This window comes from Aedes albopictus, chromosome 2 (assembly GCF_035046485.1).
Source record: "Aedes albopictus strain Foshan chromosome 2, AalbF5, whole genome shotgun sequence".
Classification (NCBI taxonomy): Eukaryota; Metazoa; Arthropoda; class Insecta; order Diptera; family Culicidae; genus Aedes; species Aedes albopictus.
Window position 1 is genome coordinate 372736711 of NC_085137.1, and position 23610 is coordinate 372760320.

Below are 23610 nucleotides of genomic sequence, written 5' to 3' on the forward strand. Positions count from 1 at the left end.
TTGTTGTTATAAAAAAACGTATTCAAAATATCTTTTTTTTTTCTTTATTATCGTCACTAACTTAATTCACATTAAGTTGCTGGCATGCTGGAATCACACTGAGTAGTGAAACCCCAGAGGGCTTTCGGGCCGTGCGCTGCTGCTGACTGCACTTGAAGCTGAAATGACATAGGTACAAACTGAAAGTTTGACACGGTGATACTTCACAGATGATTTCGGTAAAAATATCACCGATTTCGGTAAATCAGGTCTCAATCACCGAAATTATGTAATTTTGTTTACATTTTTCGGTGAATTTACAGGAATTTACCGAGCGCTCAGCTATTTTCATAGTTACCGATCTTATCCGGTAAATTTCATTACCGATCTCCGAGCGTCTGTTTAACTGTGTACGGTTCCTTTGAATTCCACTAAGAATTTGCATCCTTTGACAGATACGTATTTCGACCTCAACTGTAAGGTCGTCTTCAGTGTCTTGTACTTGACTCGACTGAAGAGATCCATCGCATTCTACACGTCTCATACATCATAGGTAAAAATAATAGGTAGCTTAATCTATTCTCGTAGGGCGTGCGTCTCATAATGTACCTGTGATACATGAACTTTGATTACCTATCCTGTGCTGGAGGGAAATGTACCTATTCGGTGGTGGAGGAAAATTTTACCTATTCTATGGTGGAGGTTAATATAGATATAAGTTTTTGCATGCTCGGGAAAAAAAAAAAAAAAAAAAAATAGATTAAGCTACCTATTATTTTTACCTATGATGTATGAGACGTGTAGAATGCGATGGATCTCTTCAGTCGAGTCAAGTACAAGACACTGAAGACGACCTTACAGTTGAGGTCGAAATACGTATCTGTCAAAGGATGCAAATTCTTAGTGGAATTCAAAGGAACCCGATTTTCTTTTATTTACAGATATTCCCCTAACAAGCCCAGGTTATTCATCATCATCATGGCTACCAAGCGGACGGAGCAGAGTTATTTCATCGATTTGAAGAGATCCATCATCAGCATTCAGAAGGACGTGGCATTTCTGAAGAAATGTCAAAAGGAGAAACTAACACCCGTTAGTCATAGGATTAAGGTCAAGAAGCACATCCCACCCAGCGTCACCAGGAAGGCCGAAGCAGAGTACATCGCAGACACCATCAAACGCCACTACGCCAAGTTGGACAAGCTGACACTTAAGTGCTATTCCCTGCATTTAAAGTTGGCCAACGAATATCCGGAAGGTTTCCCATTGTTCCTCACCAAGGTAAAGCGAGCAGAGGAATGTGAAGCAGACAGGAAGAGACGACTACACAAAAAGAAGCTGACGAATCTACGAAACGAGACCAGAGCGGCAAAGGACACCCACACTCCAATTCCGATGGTTCAACCCATTGAAGGATTCGTAGTAAACCGTTCGACGCAACAGTTCACAGAGGAACAATTGACACACCTCAATAAGGGGTTAGGATATGCGGTTACTTCGAAGCCAGACGTGGAACAGATCATCGTGGACATGGAAACAGCGATCACACAGAACGTTAACATCAAAGACCAAAATACAGCCAGAAACATCGTAGCAGACGCCATCAAAACAGGACAGCGCAGTAAGGTAAATTCAGACGAGACAAGGATTGTAACGGAACTTAAAAAGAAACCAGTATACTACATGAAGGCAGACAAAGGTAACGCGGTTGTTATTATGGACAAGAAGGACTACGACGAACAGATGGAGAAGAAGATAAACGAAGGACCATACAGACATCTACGAGTAGATCCACTACCCGGACTAATAAGGCTGACAGACAAGACCCTGAAAGACTGTAAACCCATCATCGGAGAGGCTCGTTTGAAGGAAGCAAATCCCATTCTTCCGCGGATCAAAGGTCTTCCTAAAATTCACAAACCCGGTCAAGAGATGCGAGAGATTATTTCAGCTGAAGGATCCCCTACCCACAAATTGGCTAAATGGTTAGTTCAAGAGTTCCAAAGTATGCCAAAACCCTTCCCCACCAGTTCGGTCAAAAACACTCAGGAATTCACCCAAAAGTTGTTGGAATCAGGAACCATCAAGGAGGACGAGATTATGGTTTCTTTCGACGTCGCAGCACTATTCCCAAGTGTCCCTGTAAAGGATGCTCTTAATCTTCTCGAGGATTGGTTACTACCCCAAAAGTCTGACGCAGCTTGGAAAGGAAAAGTTAGGACTTATTTACGTTTGGCTAGACTGTGCATGGATGAGAATTACTTCCAATTCCGTGGACAGTTCTACAAGCAGACCAAAGGTGCCCCCATGGGAAATCCCCTATCCCCATTTTTATGCGAGCTTTTCATGGCAAATTTAGAAACCAAGCTTAAGGAGCAAGGTTTACTTCCGGAGAAATGGTGGAGGTACGTCGACGATATTTTCAGTGTGATCAAACGGGAAGCTTTATCTAAGGTTCTAGGGGTCATCAACAATGTACATAAGGATATCAGGTTCACTCACGAGGAAGAAAAGGAGGGAAAACTTCCATTTTTGGATCTATTAGTTAAGAGGGAACACAGTTCGTCGTTCGAATTCGAGATTTACAGGAAACCTACCAATACCATGCGTGTCATCCCCTATTCGTCGAATCACTCCTTCCAACATAAGATGGCAGCTTTTCACCACATGGTTCACCGAATGCAGACTCTACCTCTAAGCGATGATGGGAAGAATAAGGAACTCACTCACATATTCGAAACAGCGAAAATCAACGGATATAAGGAGAGGACAATTCAGGCCATCATTGACAAAAAGGAGAGGTTGCGATATCGAGGATCCCTAACAACTCTTACCCCTATTTCAGAATCTTTGAAGCGAGTATCAGTCCCCTTCGATCAACACATCACTAATAATTTACGTTCTAGGTTCAGAAATTTCGGAATCGATTTAGTATTTTCTAGCAGAAGCAATCAGTTGAAGACTTCATTAGGCTCTACAAAGGATCCGGTCAACACCCTAAACAAGGCTGGCGTTTACAAAATCAGTTGCTCCCATTGTGATAAGGTCTACGTTGGTCAAACAAAACGGTCTTTGGAGGTTAGATTCAGGGAACATATGGCGGAGGTGGGAAAGGCGCAGAGGACAGTGAATAGAGGTTTGGAATACGATTTCAGGTCGAAAGTTGCTGAACATGTCTTTGAGGAGGGCCACCCGGTAACTACAGAGGATATTCAAATTTTGCGAAATGTAACTTCACCTTGGAAATTGGACGTTGCTGAGAGTCTAGAGATATACAAACAGGTACCTAACACGCTGTTGAATAAGGATCAAGGCAATGGAAGTTCGTGGCTTTTCAAATTATTACCCCCTAAGCACTCTCGTAGGGCGTGCGTCTCATAATGTACCTGTGATACATGAACTTTGATTACCTATCCTGTGCTGGAGGGAAATGTACCTATTCGGTGGTGGAGGAAAATTTTACCTATTCTATGGTGGAGGTTAATATAGATATAAGTTTTTGCATGCTCGGGAAAAAAAAAAAAAAAAAAAAAAAAATAGATTAAGCTACCTATTATTTTTACCTATGATGTATGAGACGTGTAGAATGCGATGGATCTCTTCAGTCGAGTCAAGTACAAGACACTGAAGACGACCTTACAGTTGAGGTCGAAATACGTATCTGTCAAAGGATGCAAATTCTTAGTGGAATTCAAAGGAACCGTACTTAACCCGATTTTCTTTTATTTACAGATATTCCCCTAACAAGCCCAGGTTAATCATCATTATTTTTTTATATTAATATTAATAAATGTTAGTATCAATATCCAAATATTTTCCACTTCTGTTCTCTAGTTCTCTCTTATCAGATATATTAGTGTGGTATTGTATATTTGACTTATTTTCTCCTGTATGGGTAAAAATTTCAACCCGGTATAACTTAGTTCGCCGTAAGAAAATATTACATTTTATAACGTCGTATCAAGTATCAATATATTGTTGATAAACGTTAAATTTTTTTATTCAATTCTGTTCACTGGTTTCCGACATATGAGAGCTCAAAAATTAGTTGTCTAAAAAATAGTTTTTTACCCGAACGGTCCTAACTTTGCGAAAGATTTATCAATTCAGCCCAAATTTGTACCAATAATGCACATATAATAGGTTGACAAACAGTCAAAATTTGAGATTTTTTTATGCACTTTATGAAAAGTTGCAGCATGTTAACTTTTTTGTGGGAGAAAAAAAGTTGCTTATCCTAAACATTTTGACCACCCCCTGTACATAAGTCCAAACTGAGACAAAGCTTGCTTCTTAACTTAGTATTCCAGGAACACTTCCTCAGGTAATAAATGAGACTTCCTTTACCAATGACCATTTTGAATGAGCGTATCGTGTGGCAGGCACGAAGATTCCCTATGCCTAAGGAAGTCAAAGAAACATCTATTATGAAAAGCTCCAGGACCAAAAATCAAACCCGTCACCCTTAGGGAACGTCCATCAATTACATCAAGCAAAAATGTACATTTTCAAACCCCCTCCCCCCTACGTCACACATTTTGTATAAAACCTCTGAAATTTTTGTATGGGTTGCTTGCTGACTTGCTGACCCCCCTCCCCCTCAAAGCGTGACTTAATTTATGAACGTTTCCTTACCATAACCATGCTAAATGCTCACGCGTTTACCGCTTTGTCTATCGCGATTTAACAATAATGATCATGTGAAAAATATTGTAAAAGAATTACAATCTCCTTAAGGACAAGGTATTTGGATTGCACAGCTCAAATTTTCTCGAGCTCAAATCTGGAGAACCATCAAACGGATGTGGCTGAAAATGTAACTCAATGTTTACTATGCGGAAGCAAGGATCCCAAGCAACACACATGTTATATATTAGTTACGACAGCGCAAGTTTTGGTTGAATAGAAGTTTATTTGACGTTGTTCCGTCCCCTGACGGAAGCGGCTTCGACATCCCTAGTAAACTACCAACACCAACAAGCTTGTGCTGCGCTCGCTGCTTGGTCGTCTCGTCCGTCACAAATACCAGGATCGAGAGACGTGTTAGCAGCAGTGCAGCACTACTGAAAAGAGAGTCCCATCTGAACCACGAACGAGGATGGACGCGCGTCGCGAGCTTCATCCTATCGCTTTCTGCTGGCAAACGACAGCCATTGTTATAAAAGGAACTCAGTAGAGAAAATAAACGTAGAAATAAGTGCAATTGTTTGTCTAATTCTCCTTATTCATGAAAGTTGGCCTTTGTCAAACCCGCACGAGTTCCGCCACCGATTCGCCATCTTTTCCTTCGAAAAGAACTATACAGTCCGTTGCACTGGCCCAAACAGACGTTATTCCAACACAATGTTAGAATTACGTAAAATTAACTTCTATACAACCAAAACTTGCGCTGTCGTAACTAATATATAACATGTGTGTTGCTTGGGATTAAGTTACATTTTCAGCCAGATACGTTTGACGGTTATCTAGATTTGTGTTCGAGGAAATATAGCTCCAATTTACTCCAATTTACTCCAAATACATTGTCCCTCGAATTGCCTTTCCTCTAGTCCACGTCTATTTTGGGAACAACCTGAATTCAATTTCTGGTATGCCTTCTACATGACACTGCTGTGCATAGGATGGTAAAAAATTATGATGTAACCGTAGGTGTTTATTCCAAAAGTCGGTCAAGTTTTTCGCAATTCAAATCGAGTCATGTGTCCAAAGTACGATTGAGCAGAATATTTCAATTATTGCTTTGATCACCAGATCATAATACACCATAACAGTGCAACGAAGAAATTTTTCTATGTCGTTGTGATATACTATGTTTCGAATGCAATATATCGTCCACACATTTGCTTGCACCTTCCCTAGACGAAGACAACTTGTTGTTAACATTTTACATGCGAGTGTCAAAGAGCTTCTATGAGGTGTGAATTGAGGATCAGTTCGATAAGTGAATCTTGCGAATTGAAATTTTAACGGAGATGACGAGCCATTCGGCTAGCTGCTGCTTTGGTGCGGTTGCCTTAGGCATACACAAACGAGAAAAAAATGTGAAATCATAAGTGGAGTGTCATTGAAACGTGAAATTTCGTGTAATTATACGGATTCCTGCGCTATACTGCTGCTCTACGCATAATTGTCCCATCTTATATGGGATTCCGTAAAACACAGTATAAGAGCTGGTTATTGATAGTCGATATCTGTTTGCTTCCATCTAGTGAGTAATTAGCAAAGGTTAGTTTGAATATCTTTTATTATTCGCTATTTTCCATTTGATATGACGGGAATTAGCGCATATGACGAAGTGAATTTCCACCCTATAAAAGTAAGCAGTGTACGCCCATGTGCATCGTAGAGTTCGGCCTGAAAACCCCCCACAAAACAAGCAATGCTTAAAATCTGAGCAGTAGAAAGGTGTCCTTTGCTCTACCCCTCTAGTTTTTTTTGTTTGTTTGGTGCATGACGGTGCAGATGATGACGATGCATTCACTTTGCCTCGCTCTTTGATAACCTGAAGTGGAAAAGTGCATAATTTAGTGGTGAGTAGCTTATCCGTCAATGGTGACTGCAACTCCTTCTGCACCTGCCAGAGCGTGACGTGCAGAAAAGGTTACCAGTGCATTATTCCAGCGTTCTGGAGTACGGTGAATTTTAATGTGCAATGTGTATATAATTGGTGTATGGAATCATGCGCTGCCTCTGCAGATTGGCAAATGATGAGGGGTCTGGATGCATTTCAGATTTTCATCATGGCCGCTGCTATTTTTCGCTTTAGAATCAAGTGGAAGCTGACCTGCACACAATTTTAGCTTCACAACCAGACCAGGGAACCGAAAATGAGTGCGATGGATGAAAGCGAAAGTGTCTGCCATGGAAACAAGGTGTGTGCATCTCAAAACTTCGATGGCTGAGTATGTCTGGAGTGCCCCAACCCTTAGAGCTGCTACAGAAAGGGAGGGTTTCTTGTACAGGACCGAAGAACACCACATGTACGAAGGATTAGTGGAATGTTTTCAACCCCATTCAATTTTCTGCTTGATTTCTTGTCGGTTGAAGTTCATTGTCAAGCAAACCTGGCTGGCAGGAATAGGAACATTACCACATGCTTCTTTTCAGAAAGCGTTTGGTTGTATGATGATTCACCATGGTCCAACACGTATATGCTCCGCCCAATTTTGTGCTATCCCAATTAAAGCGTATGTGATACACGACACTTCTTCAATCTTCTTCTACCTTTCTTTCCACGAAGATGTTTTAAATACATGGTTTCTATTTGCACAACTTAAATTAGAGGCTACCGTTTATATCTGCCATATTGAAAACTGGAGGTTTGAGTGTTCGACTGTTTGGATGAACTAGATGTTGGAATTCTCGGCTATGCAGTCTCCAAACTCCTTGGAACGACAACGGGTTTAATTGCCGAAACGTAGGGACGAATTAAACCCGTTGTCGTTCAAAGGAGTTTGGAGACAGCATAGCCGAGAATTCCAACATCTAGTGCATCCAAACAGTCGAACACTCAACTTAAATTAGTTTTCCTGCAATATCGATTAAACTATATGCACTTTGAACTAAAAAAAATAATGAAAACTCGACAACCCAACTATCGTTCCCACCCACAATGAAATTTAAAGCTATCAGCAAAGTAATAATAGCCTCATTTTGTCGTGAAACCACTCGTCGAACTTCCCGCAAATGGAAAGTTCATTTTATCGGAAAGTATTTAGGTCAAGAATCAATTATAATTTCCCTGAAGCTTTGTGCTAAGGACGTTCCTTCAACTTCACTGACCGAACCAGCTCGGAAACTAAAATAGACCATTCGGATAATGTTTGAGTTCGTTGAAACTTTCTCCCAGCTTCCTGACTGCTGCTGCTGCTGCGGTGATGGTGATAATTACCGAGCACTATCGATAAATCATGGTGCTCCTTTTACAAACCGAATCGATGACGAAGGAAAACTTTAAAGCTTCACCGCTGCCACGTGGTTTCCAACCGCAGTCACAACTTTAAAAGTCCGGTGGAGAACATACTCATCCACCACCGTCAGCCGTCCTCGGTCAGCTGGCAAAGTCCGGTGACAACCATTAATTTTGATTCGAAAATGACTCTCTTTCCTGTCATCAATCTCAATTGCACTCCCGGGACCGACCGATGTGCAATGGTTGAAAGTGATCATAATTAATCAATGTGCGTTTCACCATAAACATTGATGGTCTCTACGATAAAAGACAAACTCGGCACTTGCCCGACAATGTGCTGGCTGGACAGTATGACCACCGTACTCTGCTGTCTGGTTTGTCTCACTCACTCGCTCTCCGCATTCATGTGCTATTTAGTGGTGTCTAATTGTCACTCATGCAGCCAGTATAGTATGCTGCCTGCACTGGCTGCCGAACACCCGGAGAGTGTACTGACATCAAATTGCATCATCAGCGTCAGCATCATCGTCATCATTGGGTTCGATGGGACAGTGATTCCAAATGCATAAAAATTCGTATCTCCACTAGACAGAAATGTCTAATGTTTTTTCTAGCTCATAATGGAGGGTTATTGAAGTTGTTGTTCGGTATTCTCGTAACATGCTTCAACATATTTACATCTACTTGGAATAACTTCACATCACTCACAATGCTTTTGGCCATCCAAATAATTCTGCAGGGATAGTCCCAAATGGGGCAGCAGGGATGGTAGTCCAGGGACTTGACAACCCCTCCCTCCTTCTGCAAGACAGCCTTGTAGTCGCCGACCAGTAATCCCAATTCAAGATGTCAAGCGACCCGTGCTGAGGTATAAGTGATCGAGGGGGTGAAAAAGATGCTCGATCATTAACGGAGCCTGTGGGGTACCTGGGCGCATGGGCTCCCCCACGGTATTTAGTTCCTTACCGCGTTAATGCAGGGCTCTGGTGTGGTAGACTTCTTTTCCCGTGCAACCCGTGGGATTTAACATGAAGAACTCTAATAAAAATCAAAATCAAGTAGGAGGTAGTGGTAGGAGGTAGTAGCGAGGCTAACCCCGTCGCAGTTGACACTGCTGAACGCATTTTTCATACACAGCCCTAATAGCAATCACCGTCAACCGACCCTTCCGGAAGCTGAACTGGTTATCCGAGAGCCCAGAGTCATCTGATTTCTCGTTGTAGACAAACTTTTCCTTCTCCACCTCTCCGGAAATTGGCCTCTTTTTATTCCTTCTAAACCATAGGGGGATAATCTGCAAACAGACACCCTAACATAAAGGATAGGGTAGTGTGGGGCTGAGGCCGTCTTCCACAACAACAGTAAACGCCAGGACTACTCTCTCCTCGTACCCACTAAACACATTCCTATGGTCGCCAAACCCTACGTCTCTCCGGAACCACCAAGAAGCTTCAGAGAGGGGCTAGTGCACATCGCACCCTCAAGGTTATCAGGTATCAGGTATCAGAAGGCCGGCTCCAGAGGCACGTTATCCTCCATTTGGGACATTTGTGCCATCGCCATACATATAAGCTTATTTCATCATTTACCTGAGGGAGAATGGGACAAGGGATGGGATGGGATTAGGAAAGGGAAAGGTGATGAAATAGGAAGGGGTACCCTAGAAGAGGGAATGAACGAATAAGCGCAATGAGAGCTCTTAGCCCATACCACAATGGGTTGATTCAGTGCCCTGAAAAGGACACTGTAAAACGCATAAGCGTAAAGAGAGCCTATAGCTCATTGGAGGTAGCTTGTGACGTCATGCGACTTTCAATATGACATTGAAAGGCACGTCATCGAAAGCATCCTCAATATTCAAGAAATTACCGCAAAACCTACGATTGAGCGAGTACTTTCTTGAAAACATATACAACTTTGTGTAAAAGAGTCACTGTGGACATCCCAAATTGGGAGGCATGTGAGTTCACATGAGTAGGCATGTCAGCCAGATGAACATTCTTGATGTGATAATCGACAATGCGTTTCAAGCATTTCAGAAAGAACGAGGTAACCAGATAAATCTGAAACTCATTCCATCTTTATACAACGCACGCACCCTTTCGGGATAAAACTACAGAGTAATTTCACGAATCTCAATTACCCTCAAGGTTAGCTGCGTAGCCTAGCAGCAACGAACATCGATGACTCGCTCTGGAGAGTCCTTCGCGGTAACATGCTGGCGCTTAGCCAGTTTCCCGAGTGGTCCTCGCCACTCCCTTTGTCCTCGAAAGGCTGGCAAGGTCAACCCCGCCCTCGCCCAACTGCTTTGCAGACATGAAGAACTGATGCCCACGTGCAACCCGATCTGGCCTGCTGTAGGCAAGGGTATCACTACCCTTCAGGCCCTATCAGCTGCACCAGAAGGTTGCTGACAGCAGGGTCTCCACCTACCCCGACCCTTGCCGGGGACCCCTTTCCAACCGCGGGCTCGGATCCAACCCAGTAGACCGACGCCACGACAGCACCGCTACCGGGACTTCCACTCCGCGGCCACTTAATCGCTGTAAGGCTCGATCTCGACCGCAGGGCACCGGTATGACCTACGAAGCTGACTCCGAACCCCTGGACCACCTCTTGTACTGCATCTGGACTAGCCATTCTCCGAGTCCACGCGCCACCTCCTCTGTAGCTCCCAGACGATATGGGTGATAGCCGTTGAAACGGCATTCCAGCTAACCTCATCCCTACACATCCTCTGGACCAAATTGTCCGGAGTTGTGTCCTCCCCGCATGTGGCAAGCATGCGGTCACGCATTGTGCGGAAACGCGGGCACACGAACAAAACGTGTTCCGCCGATTCCTCTAAACCATTGCACACTGGACATTCGGGAGAATCCGCATGCCCGAAACGGTGTAGATACTGTCGGAAGCAACCATGACCTGTTCTGGCGCCTATTAATCCAACTATCTACCCTCGGTATCAACCTATGGGCCCACCTTCCTTTGGTGGAACTGTCCCACGCACGCTGCCATTTGACCATAGAGGCCATCCTGGCAGTCCTGCGTATGCCTCTTGTGCCGCGAATTTCGAAGCACTCCATGGCCTCACTGATAAGAATGCTGATAGGCACCATACCAGTAATGACGCAGAGAGCGTCGTGTGACACGGTACGGTACGCGCTCGCAACCCTCAGGCACATAAGCCTGTAAGTACTTTCCAGCTTCCGTCGGTAGCATTTAGTACTTAGCACAGTGCCCCACGCCGGGCCGCCATACCTAAGTATGGACGTAGCAACACTAGCCAGAAGCTTGCGCTTACTGGCGTACACCGCAGAGCTATTGGACATCATCCGGGACAGTGCCGCAATAGCTGTGGAGGCTCTTTTACAGGCATAATCGACGTGGCTACCGAAGGTAAGCTTATCGTCGATCATCACGCCCAAGTGTTTGACGGAGCGCTTTGACAGGATCGCCTACACTGATCTCCGTCTGCTGCTCCGACTTTCGGTTGTTAACAACCGTCACGTCTGTCTTGTGGTGAGCCAGCTCCAGTTTCCTGGACCGCATCCACGCCTCCACAAACTTGATCGAGTGTCGGACTTCACCTCCTCGATCATTTCACCGTAGACTTCGAGCGTAATGTCGTCGGCAAATCCGACAATCACCACTCCCACTGGATACTCTAACCTCAACACCTCGTCGTACATGGCATTCCATAGCACCGGACCCAGGATGGAACCTTGCGGGACTCCTGAGGTTATGTGAAAGCACATCCGACCCACCTCCGTGTCGTAAACTAGTACACGATTCTGAAAGTAGCTTTCGAGAATCTTGTACAGATACCCCGGTATCCCCAGACGCATGAACTTCATTGTTTAAAGTGACGTTAATAAAAAAAGGCCCAGACACAAGAGCGCATCAGCGCTATTAAACGCATTCCTTACATCCAGAGTCACTACCGCACAGAAGCGAATTCCCCTCCTCTTAGGCTCGAGTGCTTTCTCGGCGGTTTTTGTAACCGACAAGATGGCGTCTACGGTGGACCTCCCCTTCCGGAAGCCGTTCTGGTTGCTCGAAAGACCATTTTCGCCCTCGGTGAACTTTAACATTCTATTGAGGATCATCTTTTCGAGCACCTTCTCCGCCGTGTCAATCAAGCATATTGATCTCGTCCAGGCATTTCTGCATAGCAGACCTAAACATCTTGGGAGCCTCTGCAATAGCTACTTTTAAGGCCAGGTTCGGAACTCCGTTCGGACCTGGGGCCTTACCTACGCTAAGGGACTTAGCTATCCCCGCAAGTTCCACATCGGTGACCCTCTCCTCATCGCCAGCCCCAGTCCCCGGCTGTCCTACGAAAGGAGGCCAAGGACTAGGATCATGACACGGAAAAAGCCCTCCGATGATCCCCTCCAACATCTCTGAAGATTGCTCTGGAGGAGCCATCATACCTCTCGTCTTGGCCATAACGATCCTGTAGGCGTTACCGCACGGGTTCACATTGGCACTCTGACAGAGACCCTCAAAGCAGGCCTTTTTGCTTGCTCTTATCTCGGTTTTGAGCGCGGCTTTTGCAGCGGCGAACACTGCTTTGCTTTGCTTTGTGGGGCAGTGATCGTCAGTAATGAGTCCGACTTCGTTGGTGACTTAAACGATTCTGAATCTTTATTTCGTTCTTAACTCTATCGCGCTACCGAGGCTTACACGCTGTTTCGCTGCGTATGCATTTCGGTAGGTTATCGTTCTCGAACCATGAATGTTTATGCTAACAAAGCATAACACTTATCGTTCGATTCCACGACCTCCTTCATGCCGCACATAGGCGTAAACAGGAGGTGTAGCTAGGCACCACACGCCCTATCATATTTTGTTTAAATTTTTGTCTACAGTTAAAAATTTAAACCTATTTCGTAACCTACGCTTTCCTTCACTCTGAAGGTATAATCCTACTTTGTCATGATGACAAACACAAAATCCTTGATATCTCATAACTTGGACTTGACCTTCTCAAGGTCACGCATCTACCACACGCCCTATAATATTTTTGTTGAATTCTATTCTATAAAATGTTTAATCCTACTTTTATGTACTATATCTTCCTTATTGTTAATGGAAACTTTCACATTCGTTCCCATGTCCTCCAGTACGTGGTATGGACCATTATACTTTAAGTCTAGTTTTTTTCCCTGTCTCATTTTTAATAAGAATAGAGTCTCCTTTCTTGTAAGCAAAATCTTTTGATTTTATATTTATTTCTCCTATCCTTTTTGTCTTTTCCTCTATAAGCCTATCTCTAACTTCTCTATGGCTGATCTGTAACGTTGCCTTGATTCTTTTACAGTAGTCTTCGGGATTATACAAAGGCTCAGGTTGGCTCTCCACCAAGTTAGAAGGCATTTTAGACGGTCTTCCATAAACTAGGTAAAAAGGTGTGTACTTTGTTGTTGAGTGTACCGTATTATTATATGCAAATTCATAATACGGCACCCAGTTTGCCCATGAAAAAAGTTTATTGTCACATTGGACCCTTAGAAAATTCCCAAGACTTTTATGAGTATTTTCTAAAGCTCCAATTGATTGGTGATAATATGCTGTGCTGTTAAGTTTTTCAATATTCAAAAGTTGTGCGATTTTTGTAAATAATTCAGACATGAATTCTGCTCCTCTGTCAGAAGCAATTCTATCTGGTACTCCATACTTTAATATGATATTTTTTATAAAAGCTTCAGCTACAGCTTCCGTTGTCTTATTCTTGATCGGGGTTGCAGTGATGAACTTTGTCAGTTCGCACTGCGTTGTCAATATATACTCATATCCATCAGAGGGTATAAGTGGACCTACTAAATCCAAATAAATTTTTTCAAATGCACTTTCAGCTGTCGTGGTTACAATCATAGGTGGTTTCGCAACATTGGTTGATTTAAACTTTTGGCATTTTTCACAAGATTTTATAAATTTAGCTACATCTTGGTTAATGCCTTTCCAATAATATTTCTGCCTAATGGTGTTGATTGTTCTTTTAATACCTGCATGACCTGCAGTCGGCAATAGGTGATAATCGTTAAGGATTAGTTTTTTCGTAATGTCGTCATTTATAATTTTAATTTTATTTGAAATTCTTAAAATCGAGGGTACCCTTTTTATTAAATCATGTTGTACAACTTTTTCATAGAATTTGTGCGCACAATCATCGTTTATTCGAATGTATAATTCTCCGACATTATGTTTTTTACATATTGAACCAAGTTCTGCCATTGTTCGTCGTAACGAAGCCAAGGAATCTGTTGGTTTTATGATAATTTCTTCTTTTTCAGGAATCCATGTAACGATATCAGAAAAATTTGAATTTTGTACTTTCAGTTCAACTATTTTTCCACTTGAAGTGTCATGGCCAGTAACTACTTCTTTGGAAGAATTTTTATTTTCCTTCTTCGATTGCATTCGGGTTGTTACGAATGCCTCAACGCTGAGTTTATCATGCATGTCTCTCAATTCAGTTGTTGAAATGCGTGATAGCGCGTCCGCCACAGCATTTTCACAACCTCTTTTGTAGAAGACGTCAAAATTGTATTCCTCGAGGGCCAGACGAAATTTCGTCAACCTACTCGATGGATCCGTTAATGTAAAAAGGTAAACTAAAGGTCTATGGTCGGTATACAATTCAAATTTTCGTCCATATAAATATACACGAAAATGCTGAATTGCCCAGACTATGGCCAAAAGTTCCTTTTCGATTGTTGAATAGTTTTTCTCAGCACTGTTTAAAGCTTTGCTCGCATACGCTATTGGTTTATCATTTTTGTTGCTTAAAACCGCTCCTATACCATAACCAGATGCGTCAGTGTGTAGTTTAAATGTATTATTCTTGCTAAAATCTGGATAATCTAACACAGGCGGGTTGATAAACCGCTCTTTCAATTGTTGAAATGCGTTTTCGCATTCCGAAGTCCAGTTGAATTCAATTCCTTTACGCGTTAAATAATTCAAAGGTGAACATAAACTTGCAAAATTTTGGATATGTTTCCTGTAATAATTCGCAAAAGCCACGAATCTCTTAACTTCATCAGATGATGAAGGACTCTTCCAATTTTTAATTGTTTCAATTTTCTGAGGATCAGGTAGTACACCTTCCTTTGAAATAAAATGTCCTAAATAAATCAACTCCTGCTTCAAGAAATTACATTTAGCAGGGTTAAGTTTCAAATTGACTTCTCGTAGTCGTTGAAAAACAGAAATTAAATTTTTATTGTGTTCGTCAAATGTTTTCCCGAACACAATAATATCATCAAGGTAAATTAAGCATTTAGTTAAATTTAATCCTGACATTGCAACTGTCATTAATCGAGAAAACGATGATGGGCTTGTCTTTAATCCCATCGGTAATCTAGTCATTTGGTACTGACCGGATGGAGTCGCAAACGCTGTAATTGGTCTGTCCTCCGGTTTTAGTTCACATTGGTAGTACCCTTGTGACAGATCTAAATGAGTAAAATATTGTGAACCTGCGAGTGAATCTATTACATCCTCTATATTGGGCAATGGAAACTTATCGTCTTGAAGATTAGTATTGACTTTCCGATAGTCAATAACTAGTCTCCATTTCTTTGTATCATTTTCTGATTTTTTGGGAACAAGTAATAAAGGACTGTTCCATTCAGATTTACTTTCTTCAATAATACCATCTTTAATCATATTTTCCACTTGCTTGCAGACTTCTTCTTTTTGAGAAACAGGAAGTCTGTAAGGTTTACTAAATGATGGTTGTACGTTTGGCTTGACCGTTAATGATGGGCAATAAACATTGGTCGTACCAAGCTTATCGCCTTTTAAACAAAATATATCGGAATATTTCAAGCATATTTGTTTAATAGCCTTTTCATCACTCCCAGACAAGTGATTTAATTTTAATTCCTCCAATAATTTACTTGCTCGAAGTTTTTCATATTTTTGACCATCATTTTCCAAATCGATAACATTGTAATTTTCAGCTGACGCTACCGTTGGTTTCAAATTTTTTATTATTGCTGGTTTATTTGAGATATTTACCAGTCGAATCGGTATCTTACCATTCACGGGGTTTGCTATAGAATTAGCCACAAACACATTTGGTTGAACTTTCTGGTTCAGTACCACACATGTTTCGGCAAATTCCGTTTCTATGTAAGTAATGTATTCATGCCGTGGAGGTATTGTGAGATGTAATTCTCCATTCGGAATAGTGAATTCCATCTTCATTTTTGCAAAGTCAATTTGTGCTCCATATTGCTTCAAGAAGTTTGTACCAATCAAACCTATAACGTTCGATGGTAACTGTTCCATTATGTGAAATCTTACAGGATACTCTGCTAACTCATGGCCTACAATTGTATCCACAAATCCCAATGTGTGTGTGATCCTATTAACTCCTCGGACTTCAATAGTCAATGACGTGTTGATTTTAAATTTTTCTGGAATATACTTTTTGCTCAGTAGACAACAGGACGCTCCGCTGTCTACTATCAATTCTAAATTCCTACCAAATAATTTAAATTTTGCTCGTAGAGCTTTCTTCACGCAGAAATTAGCGAAAAAGATCTATGAGATTCGCTTCTTCTGTTGGTTGGTTCGTTTGTTGGTTTGCGGGTTGACGTGGACGAGATTGTTCAGGGGCATGCTCAGCTACATTAGCTGCATGCGTTCGATTGTTGTTGTTATTGTTGTATCGTGGAGGTCTATTGCCTCTACTTCCTCTGCCTTGGTTGTAGAATTGGGACTGATTACTGGAATCAAAATTTCTCTCTTGGTAGTGATTCTGGTAGTGGCCTCTGCCACGTCCATTACCTCTACCACGGTTATTCTGATATCCGCGATATCCGCCATATCCTCTACCACCTCTGGCACGAAAATTACCATGTCGTCCGGACCCACTTGATGAACACCACAGTGCCATCATGTTGTCATTGGTGTCAGTGTTAGGCGTTGCCTGGCACTCTAAGGCATCAGAGATTGCCTTGTTCAAAGTTGGTGGGTTTCGCGCTTTGAGAAAAAATTTGGTTGATGGATCCTTCAATCCATCAATGAATGATTGAACCGCAATTGGTTCAACAATATTAACTGCTGCCGCCTCATTCGCAAATGTGCCCATAGACACATGTGCGGCGGCTAACTTTGCGGATAATTTTTCCATTTCGGAGCCAAAGTCGGATATCGACTTTTGGCTCTGTTTTAGAGCGTTCATTTCGTTTTGAACCGCTCTCGGTGTAACCCTAATTGCAAATTTTTGTTTTAATGCTTGTAGGGCATCTGCGACGATTGCAGATCCATCAATCGCACCGTGCGCAGATCCTATTAAAGTTGTCTTCAAAAATTTTAATAATTTATCTTCCGGAACCCCCTCAGAGTAGTCTTGGAATAGTTCTACTCCTTCGATGTAACTGGTCAGCTTTGTGACAGTTCCATCGAAAGGCTGAACCACCTTCATAGCTAAACTGAGGTCAAGTTTCGGGGCCATCCTTCTAAACTGCTCTTCTAACCCTGATTCTGAGCTTGTTGAATCCTCTGTATAATCTTCACTGTTTGTATAATCTTCACTATTTTGGGCTTCACCCTCTTTCTCTGGACTGAACAACTTTCCCAGAAACGATTCGTCAAGTGGTGAGTCTAATAAATCTAAACAATCATGAATAACTGCTCTCAACTTTTTGTACCTAGCAAACAAATGCTGTCTAGATACGTAGTCTACGGAGCTGCTTTTTACGATTTCTCTTAGATTGTTTTTTAAAATTACCAAATTCTTAACTTTCTCATTTTTGGTTTCTGTTTTAAATTTATTGTATTTTTTCAGACTCAAATGCAATTTAAAAATTGCATCCTCGATTCTGAAAAATTCATCCATTCCATTTTCACTATTGCCTAAATCTTTCACTCACCATTTGATTGAATTTGGTGGCCCTGTATGATGTATGCTCGCTATTCGGGCTGGTTGGCCCGGCCGGTTGGCCTCGCCGAGCGGGCCGCTCGGGGCTTCGTTGGTCTCGCCGAGCGGTCTGCTCCGAGACTTCGTTGGTCTCGCCGAGCGGTCTGCTCCGAGACTTCGTTGGCCACGCCGAGCGGTCTGCTCCGCGGCTTCGTTTTTTTTTTTTTTCACTCGAATAGCTCCATTAAACCATACTAGTCACTATGGTTTCGATAATGTTCACGATGGTTTAGTCTTTATTGATATTCTTTTCACACTTTTGCTCATCACACTTTTTACTGTCTGGTTTAATTGTTCCTCGTTTTTCAACCTTTACGCTTGCTGCACTTTTGAGTTATTTAGCACTATAGAAATGCACAACGTGGCAACAAATTATTGACGATTGCATAATTTTGTCATTGTTCATAGTTCACACAGCGGCTAGTCTTACGACCCGTTCTGCCACTCGTTCCGTTCTTCTCTTATGTGCCTTTAGCACGGTTCTTACGATGATGTAGCCCACGGCCACTCCGGCTATGACGCAAAGCGCCACGGCTTGAGCTACGTTATGTGGTTCTGTGTTGGTGGTGCTGATGGTTGGCGCAATTACCTCATCAGCGCTGAACCATCCCATTTCGGTAAATTGCTACTGGTTCCTGTGGCACTCGTTGAGTTTTGTAATCGCACAATCACAGTTTGTCGAAAATTCCACTGCACACTAATCACTCTTGTATCGAGCTGGGTGGAACTCAGATCTGTTTGATTAAATTATAATTACTGCACAACTGCACAACTGGCGAGGATCGCCATGCTTTGCTTTGCTTTGTGGGGCAGTGATCGTCAGTAATGAGTCCGACTTCGTTGGTGACTTAAACGATTCTGAATCTTTATTTCGTTCTTAACTCTATCGCGCTACCGAGGCTTACACGCTGTTTCGCTGCGTATGCATTTCGGTAGGTTATCGTTTTCGAACCATGAATGTTTATGCTAACAAAGCATAACACTTATCGTTCGATTCCACGACCTCCTTCATGCCGCACATAGGCGTAAACAGGAGGTGTAGCTAGGCACCACAACACCACCCGCCGTTTGTTTCGCTCTTCCTCTGATCGTGCTCGCAGCATTCGCCACCTAGCCCGTAGGCAGGCGCGGCGCTAGTCCCCGATCGCGTCGGTCCACCAGTAATCCGGTGGCCTCCTATTTCAAGGGTGGACTCGCCTAGGCATGGTGGCATCACACGCACGTGAGAGCACCGCTACCAGCTCGTCGCCATCTAAACTCACGGCGGAGCGTCTTCCTAAATACCCCTTCGTCGAAGTATGATGTCTTCCCCCTGCGAGGGCTTGGCCTTGGCCTAGCCACCACTTCTTCTATCCGCTGTCTGCTGTTGTACTGCCGTTATACGCATAATTGTCCCATCTTATATGGGATTCCCATATAACATGGGACAATCGGGCGTAGAACGGCAGTGTAGTCAATACTGTAGCGAACCGCCAGGTGGTCGCTGTGAGTGTAGCCATCATCTACTCTCCAGTTCGAACTACTTGTTAAGCCAGGACTACATTGACGTGACCAATAATTGACTCCGCTCCGTTTCGACTAAAGGTACTCTTGGTACCGACATTAGCCAAGTCGACATCTAAGATGGCCAGTGTTTCTAGCAGGATCTGAATCCGCTGGTTCGTGAAACGGCTTCCCCATTCCACGGCTCAGGCATTAAAGCCACCCGCTATTACCACCGGCTTTCGGCCTGTTAGCACGGTCGTTAAGCGGTCCAGCATTTGCGTGAACTGCTCGATCGGCCATCGCGGAGGCGCATAACAGCTACAGAAGAAGGCTCCGTTTACTTTGGCGACCACGAAGCCCTCATAGGTAGTAGACACCAACTCCTGGACGGGGTATTTACCCGTCGTCCATATCGCCGCCATTTCTCTGGACCCATCCGCGACCCAGTTGCCGTTGCCGGCGGGTACTCGGTATGGGTCCGCTATGACGGCGATATCCGTCTCCCACTCAGAAACCGCCTGACAAAGCAGTTGCTGAGCCGCATCACAGTGGTTCAGGTTCAGCTACGTTACCTGCACTGTGATTTGTTGTTCACTGCGGCTTTCTTGAAGGCCAGGCCCGTTGGACCACCTATCGGATGTCTATTGTTCGAGGATTTCCCGGTAGAGATCATACAGATGGGCGAACTCGTGCAGCTTTGGGCCTTATGACCTTCAGCGCCGCATCGCCCGCACAGTTTGCGCCTGTCGGGGCCTTTGCAGTCCCATGACTTGTGTCCTGGTTCCAGACACCTGAAGCAAACCTCTGGTGGCTCGTGGAATGTCAGGTGCCATACACACCAACCCACCTTTATGTTCCCTATCTTAACGGACTTTTTGACGTCCGCTACAGGTAGCTGAACCAAAGCTATCTGTGTCCCTGCTGGCCCTTTCCGTAGCTTAACGGCTGCGGCGGCCACTGCACATCGCACTGTTTCCGCAGTGCCGTGACTAGCTCTTCCACTTCGGTGATCTCATCAATGTCCTTGTTGATCTTCAGAGTCGCCTTATGTGTAAGAGCCCTCACCTGCACACTCTCACCAAGGACCTCTTCTGCCAGCCTCTTATAGGCGGCGCCCTTGTGCTCCTTCTGGCGCTTCAGCTCCAGGATCATCTCGCCCGTACGAGTACGTCTAATACTGCGTATGCCGGCTCCAAGACCCTCAAGCTGGGCGTCGCTTCGCATCGTCTTCAAGACGTCCGAGTTCTAGGACTGTTCCGTCTTGATGACGATCGCGTCGCCTTTCTCACGCTTGGCACCTTCCCTCCTACGCCTTGGCTTGGCGTCCTGCACTGCTACCTGCGGATTCGTCTTCTTCTTCTTCCGCTCTACATTCGTCCAAGGGGGGTCCTCCCCTTGGATCGCCCTGCTCTGTGGCTGCTGAGGGCCCACCAGCGGTCGCAACCCCTTGTTCCCATCGTTCTGCGACGGGCCAGCCTTTTCTGGCCCACCCTTCTCCGCTTTCCGGGAACCCTGGCTGGGGTCCGACCTTCCGGCATTATTACCGACTTTCGGGGTAATGATTCGCCTGGCTTTGCGGGCACCGCCGGACAGCTCCTCGCCTGACGGCTGCCTCGGCCGCTTCTGCGATTGCTTACAGGCTCCGCTGTTGCAGCAGTCAGCAATACGAGTACCGCGTTCTCCTGCTTGGCCTTGTCGATCGACACCCTAAGTCGAAGCAAGGCCGTTTTCAGGTCCTTTGCTTACATTCGACTTAGTGGACGCAAAGTCGATGATTTTGCCAAGCTGCTGCTCAGCCACCTCTATTGCGGACCGTCCTTTGTTTTCTTGGTTGACGGCCCTCTGCAACCACGCTCCGTCCATTACCTCCACCGGCTGGCTTGCCGGAAAGTGGACTGGAGCACCCACGCTTGAGCTGGGTACGCAGCTCCCAGCGCTTACCTCCTCGCTTCTCCTTGTCGGAGACCTCATGAACCCGCTTCTTGCGAAGGGGTTGATCGCACCACTACTTCCACCTATGTTTTGATTTTTGTTAGCTTTATTCATGATTACATCCCACGAGTCGCACGGGAAAGAATTTACACCACGCCAGAGCCCTGTATTAACGCGGTAGGGAATTGGCCTCTGTCTAGGCACATTCTGAATTGCGATGAACTCGTTGTTCGTCAGCGCTTTTACTTTGGTCGGTTTCGTCATAGGGGACGGGGTCATGGTCTTATATCATGGCATGAGAATAACGTTTTCACGATCTTTTGCAGCATCTCAGAAAAGCGTAATGGGGGTGCTGATGCTACATTGTAGGCATCACCCCCTAGGCGTCGGAGCACACCCGCTTACGCGCCTTAAGCTCTTTATTTTCAGCACCGGTTGAGCCACTCTTTAGGCCTCAATTTTCTTTATATAATAATAACCTCTATAAGGTACGACTTTCTCTGGTTGATAAATCCAAAGATCGACGTGCATCAGTAATTTCGTGAGCAGTTCAATTCTGAAGTGCCATAAACGTTTAGTTGGAGATAAAGTTCGGGAACTACTATTACGTTCCAGCAGACCTCTAGGTACAACAAGCGCGCGATGAAACTGAGAAAGTGGATTGTAGCTCAGTAGGATAGCCAGAACTCCCCAGACGAGGTCAAATCGTTTCCGAGTGCTCAATTTGGTGCTCGATATTCTTTTGCGAAGACTTTTTCTCTGTGTCATCCAGCAGATGTGCAGTAGGTGAAACATTGTGAAAATATGCAAATGGCCATCCTTATGAATTTTGATGCGGCATTTTGGAGGTTTTGTGAAACATGGTTTTTGCTTTCGATTGGAATATTCAGTACAAAATTCCAAATCGGTGCACCGTTCGATTGACACCGACCGACAGCCATCCACTGGGAGTACCCTCCATTGTAGATGACGTCATTTTGTCGCCACTGCTGGCAGCAAATGGTTACTGGCAGCGCTAGCAGACTGTGTTTGTGCACCGGGTGTCGAGCTGAGGATGGCACAAATTTAAATGTTGCCAAGCTCTATGATAATCTATGTGATTTATTACTTCCTTTTGAAATTTATTGTCACTCTTGTTATAGTGACATCTTTTCCAATGGTACCCATTCTGGTAGATATTTTCATTTTTTTTTTTTTGCTTTTACCAACTAGGGCTCTAGAGCAATGGAACGGATCGCACTAGCGTCATACAGGCAGTGAACTCGAAAGCGGATGAAATTTAGCTGTAGATGACCGTAATCGGTCGAACCGGGTGTCATGTTGCTTGCACCGAGCATTCGTTTAGAAGACGAAGGTGCTTTGGTTTAACCTTCCTTTTGCATAACGTTGGCAGCAGCTCGCTGACGTAGTGTACGGTTTGGATCAAAAATGACCCTAATGCCAAAGGAGGGTTAAACGTTCTGTGCCACAGTTTATTCAAATGAGAGGAACATGCCCAGAGATATCAACGTTGGGAACAAAGAAGACACAGCGTGGACAATGGTTACATCTTTGTTCCTACATTTTCATTTGTAGAAGGTTTCAAAACATTCAATCGGATAAAATATTTCCAAACGCTTTACAGGAAGGGACCAAAAATTAAAACAAAAAAAAACTGCAAGAACCAGAAAAACATTAGCCTTTGTGATCGGAGGAGAAATTTGTGTGTTTCATTTTTTCCACACGTGCGAAACTTGTTTTTTTATGTTGGGACTTCTTCAATATATTTCTTCGGAATTTCCAGAAGAAAACAATAGTACGATTAATTTACAAATTCTTTAGTGGTTCTTTCATAAAATTTCCAAAATCCTTTAAGAAATTGCTCTAGACCTACGGAAGTTTATCCAAAAATTTCTCCAGAAACTTTACTTGCAGTTCTTTCCGTTTTTTTTTTTATTTTTTAATATTTCATTCAGTATTTCCCTCTTCAGGAATTGCTTCCTAAACTTCATAATGGACTTTTTCAAAAATTCCACAAGAATTCATCTAGAAAATCTTGTATGGAATGCTCTAAAGTTTCTTTCCAGACGAAGATACGTTTAAAGCTTCCTTCTCAAATTTGTCGAAAAATCTCTTTTGAGAACCATCCGTTATTGATTTCTATAGTATTTCCTTCACAGGGGATTTAAGGAAACTTTACATGGTTTTCAATATAAATTGGTCTTAAAATTCCACCTGAAATTTTTCCTCCTAAGATTATTTTAGAAATTATTCTAGAGACTTATTCTGAGATTCCTTCAAGGCTTGTTCTTCAGATATTTTCCTAAGGATTTCTTCAGGTATTTCTCGATGTGTTCTTTTGGAAATCTACCATGAATTATTTCCT

General features: G+C 43.6%; 1 protein-coding gene across 1 annotated transcript; it reads left to right on the forward strand.

Moving 5' to 3' along the window:
- The first annotated feature begins 729 nt into the window (after nt 1-729).
- LOC134287267 (uncharacterized) lies at nt 730-3744 on the forward strand. Its single transcript, XM_062848925.1, has 2 exons — nt 730-1260; nt 3712-3744. Exons 1-2 carry the CDS (start codon nt 790-792, stop codon nt 3721-3723), a joined length of 483 nt encoding a protein of 160 aa, XP_062704909.1. The 5' UTR covers nt 730-789; the 3' UTR covers nt 3724-3744.
- Nucleotides 3745-23610: the final 19866 nt, after the last annotated feature.

Bases quoted from the DNA above. Each gene is read 5' to 3' on its own strand.
- LOC134287267 (XM_062848925.1), top strand. From the start codon at position 790: ATGGATCTCTTCAGTCGAGTCAAGTACAAGACACTGAAGACGACCTTA.